At 35.4% G+C, this 18,847-nt stretch overlaps 1 protein-coding gene across 4 annotated transcripts in view; it reads right to left on the bottom strand.

Annotated features, from left to right (window-relative positions):
* Positions 1-18,847, bottom strand: part of WDR35 (WD repeat domain 35) — a 74,887-nt gene that overhangs the window by 23,178 nt on the left and 32,862 nt on the right. For all 4 annotated transcript variants that reach the window (XM_031934194.1, XM_031934195.1, XM_031934197.1 and 1 more), the window contains 6 exons: positions 14,988-15,132; positions 12,732-12,801; positions 9,441-9,494; positions 7,756-7,865; positions 7,083-7,293; positions 1,931-2,011 (listed from right to left, as the gene is read on the bottom strand). In XM_031934194.1, coding sequence (XP_031790054.1) covers positions 1,931-2,011; positions 7,083-7,293; positions 7,756-7,865; positions 9,441-9,494; positions 12,732-12,801; positions 14,988-15,132 — 671 coding nt within the window. The remainder of the gene's footprint in view (positions 1-1,930; positions 2,012-7,082; positions 7,294-7,755; positions 7,866-9,440; positions 9,495-12,731; positions 12,802-14,987; positions 15,133-18,847) is intronic.

Below are 18,847 nucleotides of genomic sequence, written 5' to 3'. Positions count from 1 at the left end.
TTAAAAATCAATTTAACCAACACTTTCTGAAAACCAACTCTATATCAGATGCTTGCTAGATGTTAGGGATTCAAGAAGCTCACTCTCTAAATATATAAAAACAGACAAAATATTTCAGTCACCTTAGTTTGACTCTACCCATTTATGACTGTTTTTTTAAAGGGCACTGGAAAAACCACATATTTGGAAAAATAAATAAATAAATAAATAAATAAGGTCTTCTTTCCCTGAATCTTTTGGGAAAGAAGACAAGCAGAAAGACATCTTCTGGCTGGGCATGGTGGCTCACGCCTGTAATCCTAACATTTTGGGAGGGCAAAGTGAGAGTTTCACTTGAACCCACGAGTTCAAGACCAGCCTGGGCCAACATGGCGAAACCCCATCTCTACAAAAAAAACCCACAAAAAATTAGCCAAGCATGGTGGCCTGTGCCTGGGATCCCAGCTACTCACGAGGCTGAGGTGGGAGGATCACTTGAGCCCAGGAGGCAGAGGCTACAGTGAGCCATGATGGCACCACTGCACTCCAGCCTGGGTGACAGAGAGAAACCTGCTGAAAAAAAAAAAAAAAAAAAGACATCTTTCTTCACATGTGAGGAAAAGGAAAAAATATTATCTGGTGGTACCGTATTCAAGTTAAACAGGCAATGAAATAAGTTCATTAGTTTTACAAGTCATATACCTTAAACAAGGACAAGAAAAGTGCTATCCATATAGAGAAGAGTCAAATAGTCAAATCTGGAGGTTACATAATCTAGGTAATAACAGCCCAGACTCCATTTTTGAGGGTTGGCTGCTGACAGCTTTTAAACCTCACCCCTTCTTCTTCCCCTCTGCCTCATACGGGGCAAGCTAATGAGAAAGTCCAGATGCTCCTTACTTTGGGGCGCCAGTGAGTTTCAAACCACGTAAGTCCCTATCCATTAAAATCCTCACCCCAGACCCACTCCCTAACTACTAAACAACAAAACAACAACAAAAACACCCTCAAGCCAGTCTCCTGTCCCTGTGCTTTCCAGACACTTCAGACAGCTTGGGAAGCCTGCCCTTCTCTCTCCTAAAAAACCTCATTATGGAAGATACATTCTTGGTGTCTCTATGGTATCATCAATCTTTACATCCAAACCAAATTTTGGGTGGGGGCCCATCCTGTTGCTGCATGGTGGTTATGATATAGAAAAATGAAACTGGTTCACAATAAAAGAGCCATAATTTACATATCAAACCCAAATATGAAAACCTGTTTCAAATTGCCACTAACTTCTGGAAATTTTAAATCTACTATCTCAATTCAAAAACTATATATATAACATAGAAAAAGTTAATGCTTTGACTAAAATGAAGGTAAAACTTCTCTCAGTATATTCTTAGAGAAAAAAAATTCTCAAACGATGGTCAATGAAGGCCAATGCAGGGGTTCAAAATCATGTCTTGAATTTAAAAAAAGAATTATTTTACAAATCCTGGAAAAAATGGAAAGAGAGATCTCTAAAAAAAGTTACTCGAGTATCTTAGAACTAGAAAAAGGCTAAACTCCTAAATAGTTCTTCAGTGCGTCGTTATTACTACAGAAACAATAACACTTAGCACTCTTTTTTTTTAAGCTCTCGCTTGGCCGTAGCATTGTGCTAATTGCTTTTCACACATTATCTTAAATAATAACAATCCTATAAGTAGTATTATTATCCATATTTTATAAAGGCAATAACTGAGACTCATACATTTTTATCACCATTTTACAGGAAAGGAAAGTGAAGCTCAAAAAGATGATGGCACCCACCTAAAGGCTGAACAATAAGAGAGCAGGGCTGGGCCTGAGATACATCTGACTCCTGGGTCCACACTGCTAACCAGGATACTACACTGCCTGGTCCAGAAATAAGTAATCCCCAGTCAAGCTAGCAACAGAAATATAACTTTTTAGGAATTACCTTTAATATCTCATCCAAAAGAACAGATTTAATTTCTAAATCCTCAAAATTACAAATATATCCAGAGGTCTGAATGGGTTCCTTTAAAGACAAAAACAAATATTATGTTTCATTATGTAAAATTTTCTCTCTTCTAACAAATCATGCTTTTAAATTTTATTATCAGAGGTTTCAGGTAAACAGAAGAGAGAATGTCATTAAAACCTATATACCCATAACCTAAGTAATTAACATGACGGTAAATATGCTTCATTTAACTTCTTGGCTGAAGTACTGTAAAGTAAATGCAGTAAATTACGGACATGATGATATTTTACCCCTAACTATTTCAGTACATATCTTTAAAACGTAAGAATTTTCTCTTACATGGCCACATTACTATGATCACACCTTACATAATTAATGTTAATTCCCTAATAGCATGTAATATTCAGTCCAATTTTCTCAATTAATAAAAAGTCTTACACAGCTTGAAATTCTAATTCATGCAATTCAATATTAAAGTTAATTCTTCATAAAACTGATAAATGCTATATTTGTATGTAAGCCCATCTATCAAAGAAATCCCACACCACACCGAACAGTCTCTCCTCTGTAACATGAACCACAGTGCATTCCTGATATATTTCCTACTCTTAAGATTTATTTGCCAATATGTAAGTGCATGAGACTGTTATATGTCTGCCTCTTATCTTAGTGTCACACAGGCTTGTTGAAATAAAGAATAGGATATGCATATTATAAAGTAAAGTAGCTACCCTAGATCTTTAGTAGAAAAAAAGGTATCAATATTATATAGACAAAAATAAATAAACTGCCAATATACTTAATACCGCTAAGAATACTGTAAAAAAAAATAGAATAATGTTGTCTGGTAATAGAAATAGTATCAGATTGCAATTTTTAAAACTATGTGTATGTATATATTTCATAAAGTAGAAAGTAACCAAAATCCAAATGAAATAACATTTCAAATTTATAACTCTGAAAGTTGGTCCTTCACATATGATTCAGAAATTATAATAAAAAGAAGACACCAAAAAGATGAACACAAGAGGTAAAAAAGGAATCATATTTAGTTTGACTTTAGTATGTTTAAGAATGAGGCTCTTATATGCATACTGTAAGTGTTTTGAGGGTTTTTAAATGTTTTTCAGGCCGGGCCCCATGGCTCATGCCTTTAATCCCAGCACTTTGGAAGGCTGAGACAAGAGGATCATTTCTGGCCTAGAGTTTGAGACCAGCTTGGCCAACACAGTGAAACACCATCTTTAAAAAAAATTAAAATTAAAAAAGTTGTTTTTATTTTAAAAATTACAAATTGTTGAATAAAATATTCAAGTTATATAAGAAAATTTCATAAAACCCCTTTATTACCTTAAAAAAGGGTTGTATTACATAAAGGTAAATAATATGCTTTAAGAGCAAAAAACAAAGGATCAGAACAAAATTTAATTTAAAAAGGAAGCATATATAATAAGATATTTCTTATAAGGTATAGGGGCCTTTTGTATACCTCGATTATTTTGATACTATATGTAAATCAAATATATTTGTATAAACATGTTTATCATTAGAAATTTTTTTTTATTTTTGGCTAGACAGTGCAACAAAACAAGATAATCAAAAGATAAACTCACAAAAGTTGATCTATGGAAAAAAAAAACACTACCAAAGAGAAAGGGAGAAAGATGGAGAGAGAGAAATAAAAAACTAAGATTTTCAAAAATAATCTGATTATTAATGCATAGGTAAATATACACATTTATGCAATTCAGATTTTAAAAATTCAACTTCTGCTGGAATTAACCAATTTTCTTTAGTTTCCAAAATTCATTAGCTAACTATTCACACACTTCATTTAAATATGAAGTTTCAGACCAGCAGGGTCTCACCTAAGCAGTATACAAGATATTTCTTTTTATTAAAAAAGTTTCCAAAGCTTTAATAATCTATACTACACCAAGAAATACTGGCACCTTTATTCAGCACACAAATCAAACGGCTTCATAATATGTACCACATAATGAATATCCTGAAGTACCCTTATTTGTCCTACAATTTTAGCATATTGTGACATACTGAGGTTTGCATATACCTAAGTGAATTTAGGGATTACATTACCTAATTTTAGCTAACCCTCACAAACTGGACAAGTGGCTTAAAAAGCTTCTTGCAAAGAACTTGTAAATTAAAAGTAATATTAATAATGCAAGCACAAGCCAACAAGGAAAGGTAGAACTGACACCTCTCTTACTCCTAGTACAGATCCTTGTGTCAGTCATCTTACGACATGAAAACAATGACAATCCTATCAGTTCTGAGCAAAAGTCAGCTAAAAGGTCAAAGTTATCAAGTAGACTATTTGAAACATGAGACTTTTATCCACTAAGTTAACAAAACCTTGCTCTAAAATCTGCATTATGCTGACATACTAGCTAATGTAGCATTAGCATGAACCATAGCAATTAGCATGACTTATAAAAATAAAGTTATATCATCCAGTAAAATTTATTTTTCTCATTCTTTTAAAATTTCTATTTTGGAGCATGATTCATAATATATTAATATGGTAGGTCATGTAAATAATTTCTAAATAGATATGTATATATAAAAGCATATATTCAAAAGTTTGGGAGCACCTTGTTTGAAAAAGAAGCAAATGTACAAAAATAAGAGTCTGATTGATGAAATTATGAGATACGAAAGAAACGTGAATATGAAATTGTAGTGCCAATGAGAAGGAAGAGCCAAGAAAAAGAACAAAAGAGCATAATCAGTACCTTCAGAGGGTCACTGGAGATGAAAATGATCAAGCAGGGAATATCAACATTAAATATTCATCTCCTAATTCTCAAAGAAAATGTGCTTTATCAGTAAAGTAAAACTTTGCACACAGATGGCATCTTTTTCTCTCAAATAATCTGAAGACTTACAGCTTAAATAAAGGTATGAATTTAGAATTCTTAACAACACTCAAAAGGATAAAAATATATTCTACTATTACCTGTCAAACAATAACTTATCTCCTAAATAATAACACAGAATACTATGTCCTGAAAGAACATACTATTAAATGTAGCGCAGCAGATCCTGTAAAACAGATCTTCTCTGTTTTGAAGAGATCATGTTCTTACATGATCAATAAGCAGCTAGAAAAGCAAATGAGCAGAGCAGCTAAACCAGCTGCGACCACAGAAAGCCAGTGTCCTTGTGAATGAAAAGAACAGAACAGCATCATTTATAAAGAAATCCAGACAGTGGGAAGGTTGTAAGAAATCCATCTAGCTCTAAATCTAACAGAAATCGAACTACATGCCAAACCAGAAAACAAATTCAAATTAAAAAATAGTATGTTTTTAAAAGGTTGTTCTGTTAAAACTACTTAAGAAACTCTTTCCACCAGGGAAAGATTTCACTTGTACCAGACTGACCATGTGTGCTATAGACACAGTATGAGCAGCCAGATATAATAAACATTCTCCCGGCCGGGCGCGGTGGCTCAAGCCTGTAATCCCAGCACTCTGGGAGGCCGAGACGGGCGGATCACGAGGTCAGGAGATCGAGACCATCCTGGCTAACATGGTGAAACCCCGTCTCTACTAAAAAATACAAAAAACTAGCCGGGCGAGGTGGCGGGCACCTGTAGTCCCAGCTACTCGGGAGGCTGAGGCAGGAGAATGGCGTGAACCCGGGAAGCGGAGCTTGCAGTGAGCTGAGATCCAGCCACTGCACTCCAGCCCCGGCGACAGGGCCAGACTCCGTCTCAAAAAAATAAAATAAATAAATAAAAAATAAACATTCTCCCTTTTCCAGGCATATGATTTGTGACTTAGTATGAGCAGGGCAAAGGATAGAAAAGACTCTTAACATTCAGAAAGTATTCTACTCCCATCCTCAAGGTTATCCTATGATTACCTGTCAAATTCCCACAATTGTTTTGTGGCAAGGATTAAATTTCCCTTGGACCCCTGGGAGCGCATGCTTACAGGTCAAATGCAACAGCCCTGAATCTGAATGCCTTTCCTTTGAACCATTTCTCAGGGTCGAGGAATCACAAAGATCCTAAGACTTGCAAAAGCCTTAACAGAACCTTTGAGAGCACTTTACATCAGGGCATTTTACATCCAAAATTCCTGAGTAGGGCTCAAATGGGGAAATGTGAAAATAATTTAGGATATTAAAGGGGCAAACAGTTTACCACTAAATAAATTATTCCAGAAACCCTTTGGCAGCTCAGGGGCCCAAGCATGCAATTTCTTCCCAAGAAGGAAGCTATACATGCAAACAAATGGAAATTAACAATGTAAAGCATTTATTAACTTATTCCTTATTATTTACAAGAGTAGAGTGCAGCAGGAGTACAGAAAATTCCAAATTGAAATCCATTACTAATTCAAGAGTCATTTAAAAGATTTATCTTCTTAATGATATTTTGATTAGATTACCAGATTATTTTGTATTTCCTAAATACAACAGCTGACAGTTGGCCAGAGTTGACTAAGTGACAGGAAAATCCAGAGCATAGAAATTAGCTGATGTGAGCCACAAGCAGAAAATCAAAATATAACCTTAAAAATGAGAACAGAGGGGGCTTCCTCATACCCAAAAGAGAGATTAATCACTGCCTGCACTTGCATACTTTTAAGAATATCTGGGTTAAGAAAGAACACAGATTTGTGAGCGATATGATAAATGTAAATAGAAATAAGACAAAGTAAGCACAGAATAAAGTGAATAAAGAGACAGAAAAGAATGAATGGACAAGGAAATTTGAAAACTGTATTTTTTTGATTAGGTTCTTTTAAGAAATTCTGGTAGATAAGACTACTGACTTTCTTAGTTTTCTTAAGTTTGACAAAGAAAAAAAAAAGACTAGTGACCATGGCTCCACCTTTTTAGAACAGATAAATAAATGCCTAGGAAGTACCTTTCAGAGAAACTAGAGAATATTTAATAGATAAGCATTTTCTCACCTAAGACCAAATATTTTTAAAATCCACAGAAATTTTCCTATTTATTTTCAGAAATTCATGCAGCCATGTTGGCACTGCTGTTCAACAAACTTCTTAAAGAAACAAGGGGGAATCATCCAGGTTTTTATATTTGGCTCACTATTTATAGACTGTTAACACTCATTTCTTGTTTTTACCTCAGGATCCAAGTTTCTGAACACATACATTCTTGTCTTCTCCATCATTGCAAACAAATCAGGATTATCTTTGGCCCACTTCATATCCCAGACATCTCTTCGCTCCAATTTTAACAACTCTCCAACTACTTGCTGTCCTGTACTGTCCATTACTCGAGCATCCAAGTCAAAGAAAGTCAGAACTCCTGAGATATCTATGACAGCAAGACGGCTAAAAATAATGCAATTGGAGAAAAGGAAAAAACTATAAAATTACTATCAGCAATCATGAGAATAATTACCTACAGCCATTCTTCTTCAAAATCAGATCATCAGAAAACTGGAATACATTAGAAATGGCTTAAATTTTTTAAAATAAATTTGATACAAGATATGGACTACTCTCCATTTTGCTCTCTTCTGAGGAAAATGTATCCAAAGAGATGAAACCAACGGGTATGAAATATAAAATAATCTCAATGCTTTTAAGTTTTAAGAGTAAAAATTATACTAGTACTTCCATATGCCCCATTAAAGACATTTAAACCAAATGCAGTATAAAATAAAACCATACTGAATTTTAAGACAAGTTCAATAGACACACCCATCTTTACATTTATTACATATAAATCTAACAATCCCAACTGATAATTCCTAAGTCTAACATCTACATGAGCAGAGTTTTCAGGCTTACCTAGAGTTGCAATTCAAGGATAACTGGTAGCCTCGACAATTAAGGGAATATTTTTGAATCAAACCAACATTAGGTAGACTGTATCTCTGAATGGTGCCAGATTCACGACCCTATGGAAATTACTTTTGATTACTTAATTAAGCATATGTGTATCATAATATTAAACTACAACTATTTCTCTATATGTCTATACATTTGTCTTAAAACCAAAGTGATGTCACAGCAAATTCTCAATTCTAATAACGAATTATGTTCTTAAGTATATATTTATCTATTAATTTAATTAAACCTTTTTCAAACAGCTGAAGTATTCTAATTTTTTTTCATGTAATGTTCAAGAAAGAAGTCAGAAACCTAGCACTTTAGTAATACACAAATTCTTCTATCACAAGGAAAAAAATCTAAAGTTACTTATATTTGTTATCTAGGTTAATATTCAGGGCACATTAAAAGCTAAAACATAAAGTACTTGTTGAGTTAAATTACACAAATCAACAGAAAATCATATGAAATAACTGTTATGAAAGTCTAGGTTTTTAGCCTATAGCCATCCATCTGATACTAGTTTTTAGCAAAAGGAAAGATGATCTGAATGCAGTGATACCATGAGTATTAGTTTAAATATGTTTAAAAAAAAAAAAGCAGCATATAATTGTCTACACAACTCAGGGCAAATCTTAAAGTTGACAGATCAACAGTAAGTACAATGCCATGAGAGAACTGTGGGTTTCAAACCCTTGGCTGCCTCAGGCCATGGCAATGGGACAAAGTGGAAGCCTCCACACAGCTGATCTTCACCTCTCCTCTTTTTAATCAGAGAACCACTGCTTTTGCAGCTGAGTCTCATGAGGGCTTATCAGAAAGGAGGAAATACTATAGAAATATTACGCTCTTAAGATTTTTCCTCCCATAAAATTAGCTCATGGCTGAGGAATGTAACTAGAACTGGAATATATACTATTAAGGTTTTGTTTACATAATTCAAATGCAATAACCCCAGCAGCATTACTGTATTAAAGTAAAAATTTATTTCTAAAATTAATATTTTCAAATCTTAGAGGTCAAGAGAAGACACTATGTCATTGATTCTATCTGAAAAATTCAGCTGAAATTTGCCATAGGTTTCTCTATTTTACTGGCTGGCAAACATGTTACCTCATCATTCTAAGTCTTCTGAAAGTAGCTGAGCCAAAGCACTTTCTCCAACATAAAATATCGGGCTACACAGAGGAGGAAACTTTCTAATACCTACTACCACCATGCAATCTGCCCCACATCCATCAACCTTCCACAGGACTCATTCCACTCAGTGTCAGAAACCGTAAGTGTAGCCTGTCTTCTCGTCTGGTCATCATTCTATTGCTTTCATAAATAGCTGTTTTTGCAAATGGTTAATAATTTGTGAGGAAAGCTTTAAAACTTTCTTATTTCTTATACTGAACTTATATTCAGGGTACAGTAAAACTTGGGGCGCCCATAAGATGATATTCAAAACTTTACTGTAATTTTTTTTTTTTAGAGACAGGATTTCACTGTGTTCTCTGGTTTCCAACTCCTGGCCTCAAGCAATCCTCCTGCTTCAGCTTCCCAAGTAACTGTCATTACAGACATGGGGCACACACCTGGCTCCTAGAGTATTTGTATAAACAATTATTATTCATAAAATAAGTTTTTGCAAAACTTACCACAATCAATATCTTATCTGATGCAGTTATGGCACAAATTGGATCCCTTGTGCCCTAAAATAAGTTAATCAATCATTACTATTCAACAAACATTTATTGAATAACTAATCTGGTACAAGGTAATATGCAATTCACTAAGCAGTCAATGTTTATTAACTTAACCAACATTTATTTACTGAGCACCTACTATGTGCCAAACACTGAAGTAAGCACTAGAGATATTCCAATGAAATCTTTACCCTCAGAGATTACTCAAAAGTCTATTGGGGAAGACAGTGAACTAAACACCTCCTTGCAGGACAGTATGATGAAAGAAGAGGTAGAAACAGAGGTTAGGAGAGCACAGAGAAAGGAATATCTAACTTACACCAAGACAGGCAAAAACCTGAGCTCAGGCCTAAAAGAGAAACAGACAGCAGAAGGGTCAGCACATATTAAATTGAGGAAATGTAAGAAGGCATTGCACTGCAACAACCTGGACAAGTCTCTAGGGCATTACACTTGCTGAAAAAAGCCAATCTCAAAAAGTGACATACTATATGATTCTATTCATAAAACATTCTCAAAGTAACAAAACTAGAGATGGAGAACATATTAGTGATTGTGAGGGGACAAGGATGGGGCTGGGCCCAGCTACTTGGGAGGCTGAGGCAGGAGAATCGCTTGAACCCAGGAGGCGGAGGTTGCAGTGAGCTGAAATCACGCCACTGCACTCCAGCCTGGGCAACAGTGCAAGACTCTGTCTCAGAAAAAAAAAGAAAAAGAAAAAGGAAAGACAAGAAAAGAAAAAGAAAAAGAAAATAGAAAAGAAAAGAAAGAAGAAAGAGATAATATCCCTTATGGTGACAAAACTAGATAAACCTACACACACACCTATTAGCACATGTAAGAACGGCTGAAAACTGAATAAGCTCATAGGCTAGTTACAGTACTGTGCCAACGTCAGTTTCCTGGTTTTGATACTCTACTGCACTTATATAAGATGTCACCACTGAAGAAAGCTGAGTGATGGGACTTTTTCTGCAATTTTCTGTTAGGCTACAATTATTTCAAGATAAAATGATTTTTATTAAAAATTTAAAAAAACAGTGTGATATATTCAGGAAATCTCAAGTTGTTTGCCACAGCTGGTATCTGAGGAATATGCTGGGAAGTGGGCCAGGGAGGCGGAGTACTTGTGGCTATTTATACTTTACTCTGAAAAATATGGGAACTTACAGAAAGCTTATAAATGGGGAGGAACTATATGTAACATGACTAGATTTGTATTTTAGAAAGGTTGTAGTGGTCAGAAGTATGATAAATGGATTGGCATAGTGGGGATGGGGAAAACTGAAAGTAGAGAGACTATTCTGTTCGATATGGTAGCCACTAACCTGATGTCACCATTTAAATGTAAATTCCATTAATGAGAGTGAAATACAATTTAAAATTCAGTTCTTCAGCTGAACTAGCGATATTTTAAGTACTCAATAGCCACATATGGCTAGTGGCTACTGCACTGGAGAACAAAGATATACAGTATTTCCATTATCACAAAAAATTCTATTGGGCAGCGTTGGATGGAAATTATTGCAGTGATGTAGGCAGAAACTAATGGCAGACCAAATTGATACAGAGATGGAAAGAGGAAAGCCAATTTGAAAGAAATTTAAGAGACAGAATCAAGATGCCTTGGTGACTTATTAGACATGGAAAGCAAGAGAAAAGGAGTTCTCATGATTCTTGCGGAGATAGTGAAGCCAACTACTGATATATAGAATATATATGGAGAAATGAATTGGGACGGAAGCTGAGTTCAGCCTCAGACAGATTAAACTTGGGGTGCTTTTGAGCTGCTCAATTTCTTGCTATCCAGACGGCAAGAAATACGTTATTCAGAAATCAAAAAAACTCAACATTGGAAAAATACATATTAGAGTCATTGACATATGGTTAAAGGGGTGGATTTCAATAAGAACACTAAGAAGAGTGTATTAATAGGTTTTTTTTTTTTTTTTTTTTTTAAAGGGTAGATGGCTTAGGGCTAGACATTAGGGAATATCACAATAAGTGATGCATAGATGAACCCTTGACAAAGAAGGCTCAGAAGGAAAAGCTAGAGACAAAGCCAGGAATGTGGTTTCATGAAAGCCAAGAAGAAAAAAGTAGTCATTAAAAATATTAAATGTAATGTGTAGATCAAATAATACAAAGACTGAAAAAAGACCTATTGGACTTGGCAATTCAAAGTCTTCTGAAAACCAGAATGCAACGAAGTGCAGATGGAATGTGCAGTAGGGGAAAGATGAATACAGAATAGTCTTTCAAGAAACTCAGCTATGAAAGGAGGAAGAGAGAACGCAGTAGCTGGAAGAAAATACATGACTGACAATGGAAACTTCTGTTGTTTTTAAGATGGCATCTATTTTAATTGATGTGAGGGTACAGGGAAAAAGCTGGTTGATGATGAATCAATTTTCCAAAACTTCCCTATCAAAGAGACTGTTTCTTATTCACAGTAGATTCCCAGCACCTACTCCAATGTCTCACACTTGATAGACATTCAGAAAATACTTAATCGAAGAAAATGGATGGATACATAGATGACTAGACGAACTCTTGCATGTTCTAGCAGATACATCACTAGATCTGCTGTCAAAAAATTAAGCTTGAACCCTTGCTTTGTTACTTAATCATTTTATGATCCTGAGTAATCAGTGAACTTCTCTATCAGTTTTCTAACCTATAAGAGAGGAGATGGCATGCTGCTTGACTTACAGAGTTTTGAGCATCGGATAAGAAATGAGACAACAGTTTTATAAACAATAGGTACTACTTTAAATACTCTGAGAAAACCATTTCAAAAACTATTTGCTGAAATAGCAAATTATATTGGTTTCTAAACAAAAGCACATTTTCATAAAGAAACAGTTAACTATATTATCTGCAAAATATGTGCACTCACTAACACGCCAGGGGTGACAGATCAATCCATGGTAGATGGACAGATAAAGACATAGACAGATGGGAAGGTGTGAGGAGGGGAGGAGGAGTTATGTTTTCCAATATTTTTAGATAATATGCTTTTCTAAGTAGTATATTAGCCACTTATCACCATCTACCATCTTTATTTCAGTCCAAGAATTTTTAAGATCTAGGAAAAAGTTTTCAGAAGAGAATTTTTTAAAATAATTGCTAAAATAATATCCTATTCACTGGGAACAAATTATTTTTCAGGTTTCAAAATAAAATTATAATATTTCAAATCTACAGATATTAACATTTTCTAGAAAAATTAAAATCACCTACTTGAATGGCTTTACTATAATCAAGCACACCATCCATAGATCCAGAAGGGGTATCATCAACATGATAAATTCTGCAAAAAAGATCAGAATTTCAAAGAAAGTTTAAGTATAATTTATACTATTTCATAATCTCTAGAATAAATGACTAGATAACATCAATTAATACTTTTATTTAATATAAAAATTCTGATTATTTTAGAGTGCTCTCAACACAGTTAAATCCTAATGAAGATAAAAATTATCTACCAGGTGTTTACTAGTTATACAAATGATATGCTCCTGAAAGCTGTACCAAAAACATATCTGAACATTTAATCATATATTCCCAATGAATTGCATTAAGCCCAGAGAGATGTTTTACCTTACTCTCCATATGAACATCGGTGAAGAGTAACATCTAATTCACTAGCTTTCTCTGCTGTTTCCCTGATAATTTCTCTTCTATCAATGTGTTTAATGAAAGTAAACGTAAGTGGATTTAGGAGGTTCTAATTAATGGAACTTCTGTGCTGAAGTAAAGAAGCCTTTCCTACCCTTTCCTGTATTAGGAAGAGGTATCACTTCTGGACATCCACTGTCTCTCTAGTACCTGTACCTGTATTATTATTTTTTAAATAAACTTAAGGGGTATAAAAGTACAGTTCTGTTGTATGGATATATTGAGTAGTGGTGATGTCTGGCTTTTAGTGCAACCATGACCCAAGTAATGTACATTGTACACATTAAGTAATTTCTTATCCCTTACCCCCTACAACCCTCCCACCCTTCTGAGTCTCCAATGTCTATTATTCCACATTCTATGTCCATGTGTACACATTATTTAGCTTCCACTGGTGACCTTTGGCAAATAATTTAAGCTCATGTGTCTGTTTCCTCTGTAAAACAAGAATAATGAACACTGATTAGATTTATGAAAGTGTCTGGCACATAAGAAGTACCCAATAAATGTTGGCTGTTATAACCATCATCAACTGTACTTTAGAGATGAGGAAACTGAGTTCTAGGGGGAACCTGCTCAAAGTTATTCAAACCAGCACACATATCCCAGGTAGAAATATAAGGAAATGCTGCCTTCTTGATTTAAACAAAAGTCAGAATCTCTTTAGCAGACTACAAGAAGATACCCTGGAGAGGATAGGCTTTTTGACCCAACTTTGTCCTAAGATCTATGTTCTCCCACAAGATTGTAGGCCTCTGCTCATTACTGCTACCACGGTAAGTCCTACCAGCATGAGGACTACCACATGCTGCCCTCAAAGAAGCCAAAGGTTCTTTCCATTTGGTCTTCCAGCACCACTGAGAACACAAGATATAACATTTTTCAATGTTTTTTTCCTGCCTCCACATGAATTCGCATACCCAACATACTTTTACTGAGGACCCACCTCCTATCTTAGCACATGAGTGAGTCTTAAAGCGAAGGAAAGCGGAGTCTGAAGGAAGAGTGTGAAGGAAGATAATGATTCGAAAAAACACCTAGCATTTCTGTCATGACTCTACCACTCACTTCCGCCAACACAGGCCTATGTCCCCTTTAAGAATCCTTAGGTTAAAACATTCAACAAAATGCTTTACTTACAGGCTTAGAGTAACAGCAGCAGAACAGCAAACACAGAGTATCACTCATGGAGACAACATAACTTACAAAACACCGTAAATGCTTCTTCAGTTTGAGACTGCTGTGGGGAATCCCTCTATCCTGGCTTCTAACCTATCTGCTATGCGGCAGAGCCCTTTTTACCCCACTTACTAGAAGTAATTCCAACTCCAGACTCCTTGGAAACCAGGGCAAGAAAAAGAAGCTAAGTCCCCAGTTCACCCCACCTAAAGACTTCTTCCATATGTGTGTCTAAAGGCCTGCCTTTCCTCTGGTCACTGATATCAGAATCACCCACCCTCTTGGGAAGACCTATACCACTAACGTATAGGAATAAAGCCTTAGTTAGATCCTTGGATCTCAAGCGAATAATCATATTTTAGTATAGCATATTAACTCTAATCTGGTGGGGAGGGTGAGTGAGATCAGCCATTTCCTTAGTGTTTTTATCTCTAAGGGCTTTCTTTTATTACACTATGCTACCTCTCTTTTATTTTAATAAATTTAAACACATACATTTTAAAGATAATCAAATTAATTGAAAAAATATTTCTACTAATCAAGACACTACAGTTATTAAGCATGACAATTTATAATTACTACGTCTGACTTAAATGTGATATGGTTGAGCTACTAAAAGGTATGTATCAAAAGATATACCTTTCTCTCCCTTCTTTTTGAGACCGTGTAATCTGATTAATTTCCAATGCTGTGAGCTTCTTTGCCACACGATACTGCCAGGTATAAAATGCTTCTTTCGAGGCTGCTATCACATGGGTTTTTGTCATTGCAACAAACAGTGGTACTGTTAAAAGTAACATTAAGATAATTTACAGTTACACAGAATTGCAAAATGTTTGTGCTGCAAAGGCCTTTAGTAATCACGGAGTTCAACCCCTTATTTTATAGGCAATATACCCCCACATAGTCTCAAAATACCCACACACGGTCTCTGAAATCAGAAAAGAATCAAAGGCTTGTGGAATCATACAAAAATACTAACTCAAAATACATCAAAGACTCAATTGCAAGAGCTAAAACCATAAACACTACAAAGAAAACTTGGGAATACAATCTTTATGACCTTTGGTCGGGCAATAATTGGCTTCTTAGATACGACACCAAAAACACAAATGACAAAAGAAAAATCAGACAAATTGGAGTTCATTAAAATTAAAAATATTTGTGCTTCAAGGGACACTATCAAGAAAGAAAAGAAAAATCTCCCAAGTCCCTTCCTAAGGAATATATTCTTCTAAACAAATAATTTTTAATATTCCTAATATGTATTGGAAATATATTCTCCCAAGCAAATAGTTCTTTTCATCTGTCCCATTTCTTAGAGAATATTTAATTGAACTCCTACTGTATATCCTTTTATGAAGTAGATAGTCTCATCAAATCCATCTTATAGATAAATAAACAGAGGTTTAAAGAAGCAGAACAACTTGCCCAAGGTCACAAAACACAAAATAAACAACATAAAATTAAACATTCATACAAAATACATAAAAGCAAAAAACTCCTTCAAAAACAGATTATACTGTTTTCTAAATTCATGAACAATCAAAACAGTGTAAAACTTAATTTTTCTATTATAAATACTATGCAATGTAATCATTAATATGGCCAGAATAAAGACATAACGTTACTAGGAGGTACCATTTATAGAGTTCTTGCCAGAGTGCAGACAAAGGGCATGTGAGGCAGCAAGAGACTTAGAAACTGAACAAAGAATTAGAAACTAGTCTGATAGTTTGATGTTAACTGAGTGTGTTAACAACTCAGGGATTCAAATTCAATAATTTTTATATGCTAAATAACTCAGTCCAACGGAGTAATTTTTTTTTTTAAATTCTTTTTTCACTGTAACTGTCAAGATTTTTTCATTCAAAATAGCTACTATTACCAACCTCTGGAGGGAGCTCAAAGCCTTTCTTGGAAGGAGCACTTTGCTGAAAGCCATGCATGCAGAATGACAGGAAAGCCTCCACGGTGTGCTCCTGCCAGGTCAGGCTGCGCTCTCCTTTCCCTGACCTGGTCTTCACTAAATCTTAAGACATTTGTTAAATATTCAGTAAATTCCACTATGGATACTCTAATGCTGGTAACTATTATGCCCTTAGTGTAATTTGAAGCAAGTTTGTACACCTTAACTGCTTTCTAATAAAATATCATTTTTTCCTAAGTATATAAAAGCATTCTTCCAACCAATGTTTACCTACAATTATAAATTACACTCATGTTCCTTTCTTTTTGATAGAACCTAAATACTCACAAGGGTTTATCATTAGCCTGATTACTTCAAAATTAAAATGTTAGTGGTTCAAGGTAAGAGTCAGACTTCTTGGATTCAAATGATAGGCACTTGCTAATTCTGTGGTCTTGAATAAAATATTTGTTCTCTCTGAACTTCAGTTTACCTACTGTAAGTTGCAGATAATAATAATGCCAACCCTACAGAGCTGTTTTAAAATTTAAGAGAGATAACAATATAAATATCATATAAACATATAGCATAGCACAGAGCCTGGCATAGAGTAAATGCTTAATAATACTTTTAAAAGACAGTATTTATTGAATGTTTAAAAATATATGACAGGTAGTGTTCTAAATATATAACATATATTAACTCACAACTTCCCTATAAGGTAAGCGTTATTATCCTCATTTAGCAGATAAAGAAACTGAGGAATGTGAATTTGCCCATATCACACAGCTAGAAAGTAGTAGAGCCGGACACAAACCTGGTCAATCTGGCTCCAGAAACTGCTCTTAACTACTAGAGCAGACTGACCCTCACTAAGGATTAAGAAGTATTAGTTAGACATGGTTGCTATTATTCTTTTCATTTTTATCACCTACATAGGATTTTATAATAAAACCATATATAAATTCTCAGTTACTACAAAAAATACAAATATATCTGAAAAATATGTTCTTTTGAATCAGTAAGGTGGTGACTTCAGCAAATTCATATGGGTAGATAATCCTGTCTATATATATTTTGCTAGATCTTTATTTATTCATCCCACCTAGACTAAGCTTCTATGAAAAGCAAAACAAAATTGTAACAGATACACTGTTTTAGGACAAGAACACAGCCTAGATGGAAGCCCTCCATGTCCTTTTTGACTGTTCAATATCTGAAAAGAAAAAACTTTGAAATATCTAGAAAGGTTATTGGATTTTTTTTTTTTTTTCTTTTTGAGGCGGGTTCTTGCTGTGTCATCCAGGCTGGAGCACACCGGCACGATCTTGGCTCAGTGCAACCTCTGCCTCCTGGGTTCAAGAGATTCTCCTGCCTCAGCCTCCCGAGTAGCTGGGATTACAGGTGCATGCCACCATGCCTGGCTAATTTTTGTATTTTTAGTAGAGATGGGGTTTTGCCATGTTGGCCAGGCTGGTCTCGAACTCCTGACCTCAGGTGATCTACCCGTCTCAGCCTCCCAAAGTGCTGGGATTATAGGAGTGAGCCACCGTGCCCAGCTTGGAAAAAAAGTTTTTAAGAAAATAATTATGCTTTCATTAACTGAACTTTGTAATGCTAATAGGCAGTCATTACTAGCCAAGCAAGAATGTAAAATAATTTAAAACAATCTTGGAATTCACATATAAATAAAACCTGCTTGTAATATTTTAATGCTAAGGTCTGAAATAAATGCCAACATCTGTAATGTTCACCCACTTTCCCATTTATTCATTTCTCAGCCCTTTCAAGTGCCGGTAAATTGAAATTTCACTGAAATGTTTTCATCAAATTAACTTTCTCTGAAATATATGGAAAACCTAGTGCACATGTTAGATACCATCACTAGAAAGCTGACCATGTGCTCCCACTAAAACGGCTGCAGCATAGGCAAACGGGTACTTGATGGCCACTTTCCATGCCTTCATTCCTCTGCAAATGCCGTTTTCTTTCCTTGAAACGTCACCTAAAGAAATACTTATTTTTCAAATTTCAGCTCAAATGAAACCTTCTCTAAGTAGAAAGATGTCTCTGACATCCTTATGCACCAATAACCATTTGCCTGGCACCTAGGGCAATACCTAGCATGCAGTAGGGAAGCAGTAAATCACTGTTCAATGAATTAACTAGGTTTTAATTATTTGTTCAGAAATCCCACAGGAAATGCCATAAATAATTTCTTATTCCCAGTGACCAGTAGTACCTGAAACAGTACGTACTCATTGATAGTTTGCTAAATAAACGAATCATCATTTTTTTTTTTTTTTTTTTGAGACGGAGTCTCGCTCTGTCGCCCAGGCTGGAGCGCAGTGGCCAGATCTCAGCTCACTGCAAGCTCCACCTCCCGGGTTTACACCATTCTCCTGCCTCAGCCTCCCAAGTAGCTGGGAATACAGGCGCCCATCACCTCGCCCGGCTAGTTTTTTGTATTTTTTTTAGTAGAGACGGGGTTTCACCGTGTTAGCCAGGATGGTCTCAATCTCCTGACCTCGTGATCCGCCCGTCTCGGCCTCCCAAAGTGCTGGGATTACAGGCTTGAGCCACCGCGCCC

Source organism: Piliocolobus tephrosceles, chromosome 15, assembly GCF_002776525.5.
Source record: "Piliocolobus tephrosceles isolate RC106 chromosome 15, ASM277652v3, whole genome shotgun sequence".
NCBI classification, from domain to species: domain Eukaryota; kingdom Metazoa; phylum Chordata; class Mammalia; order Primates; family Cercopithecidae; genus Piliocolobus; species Piliocolobus tephrosceles.
This window is presented reverse-complemented; position numbering and strand designations above follow the sequence as displayed.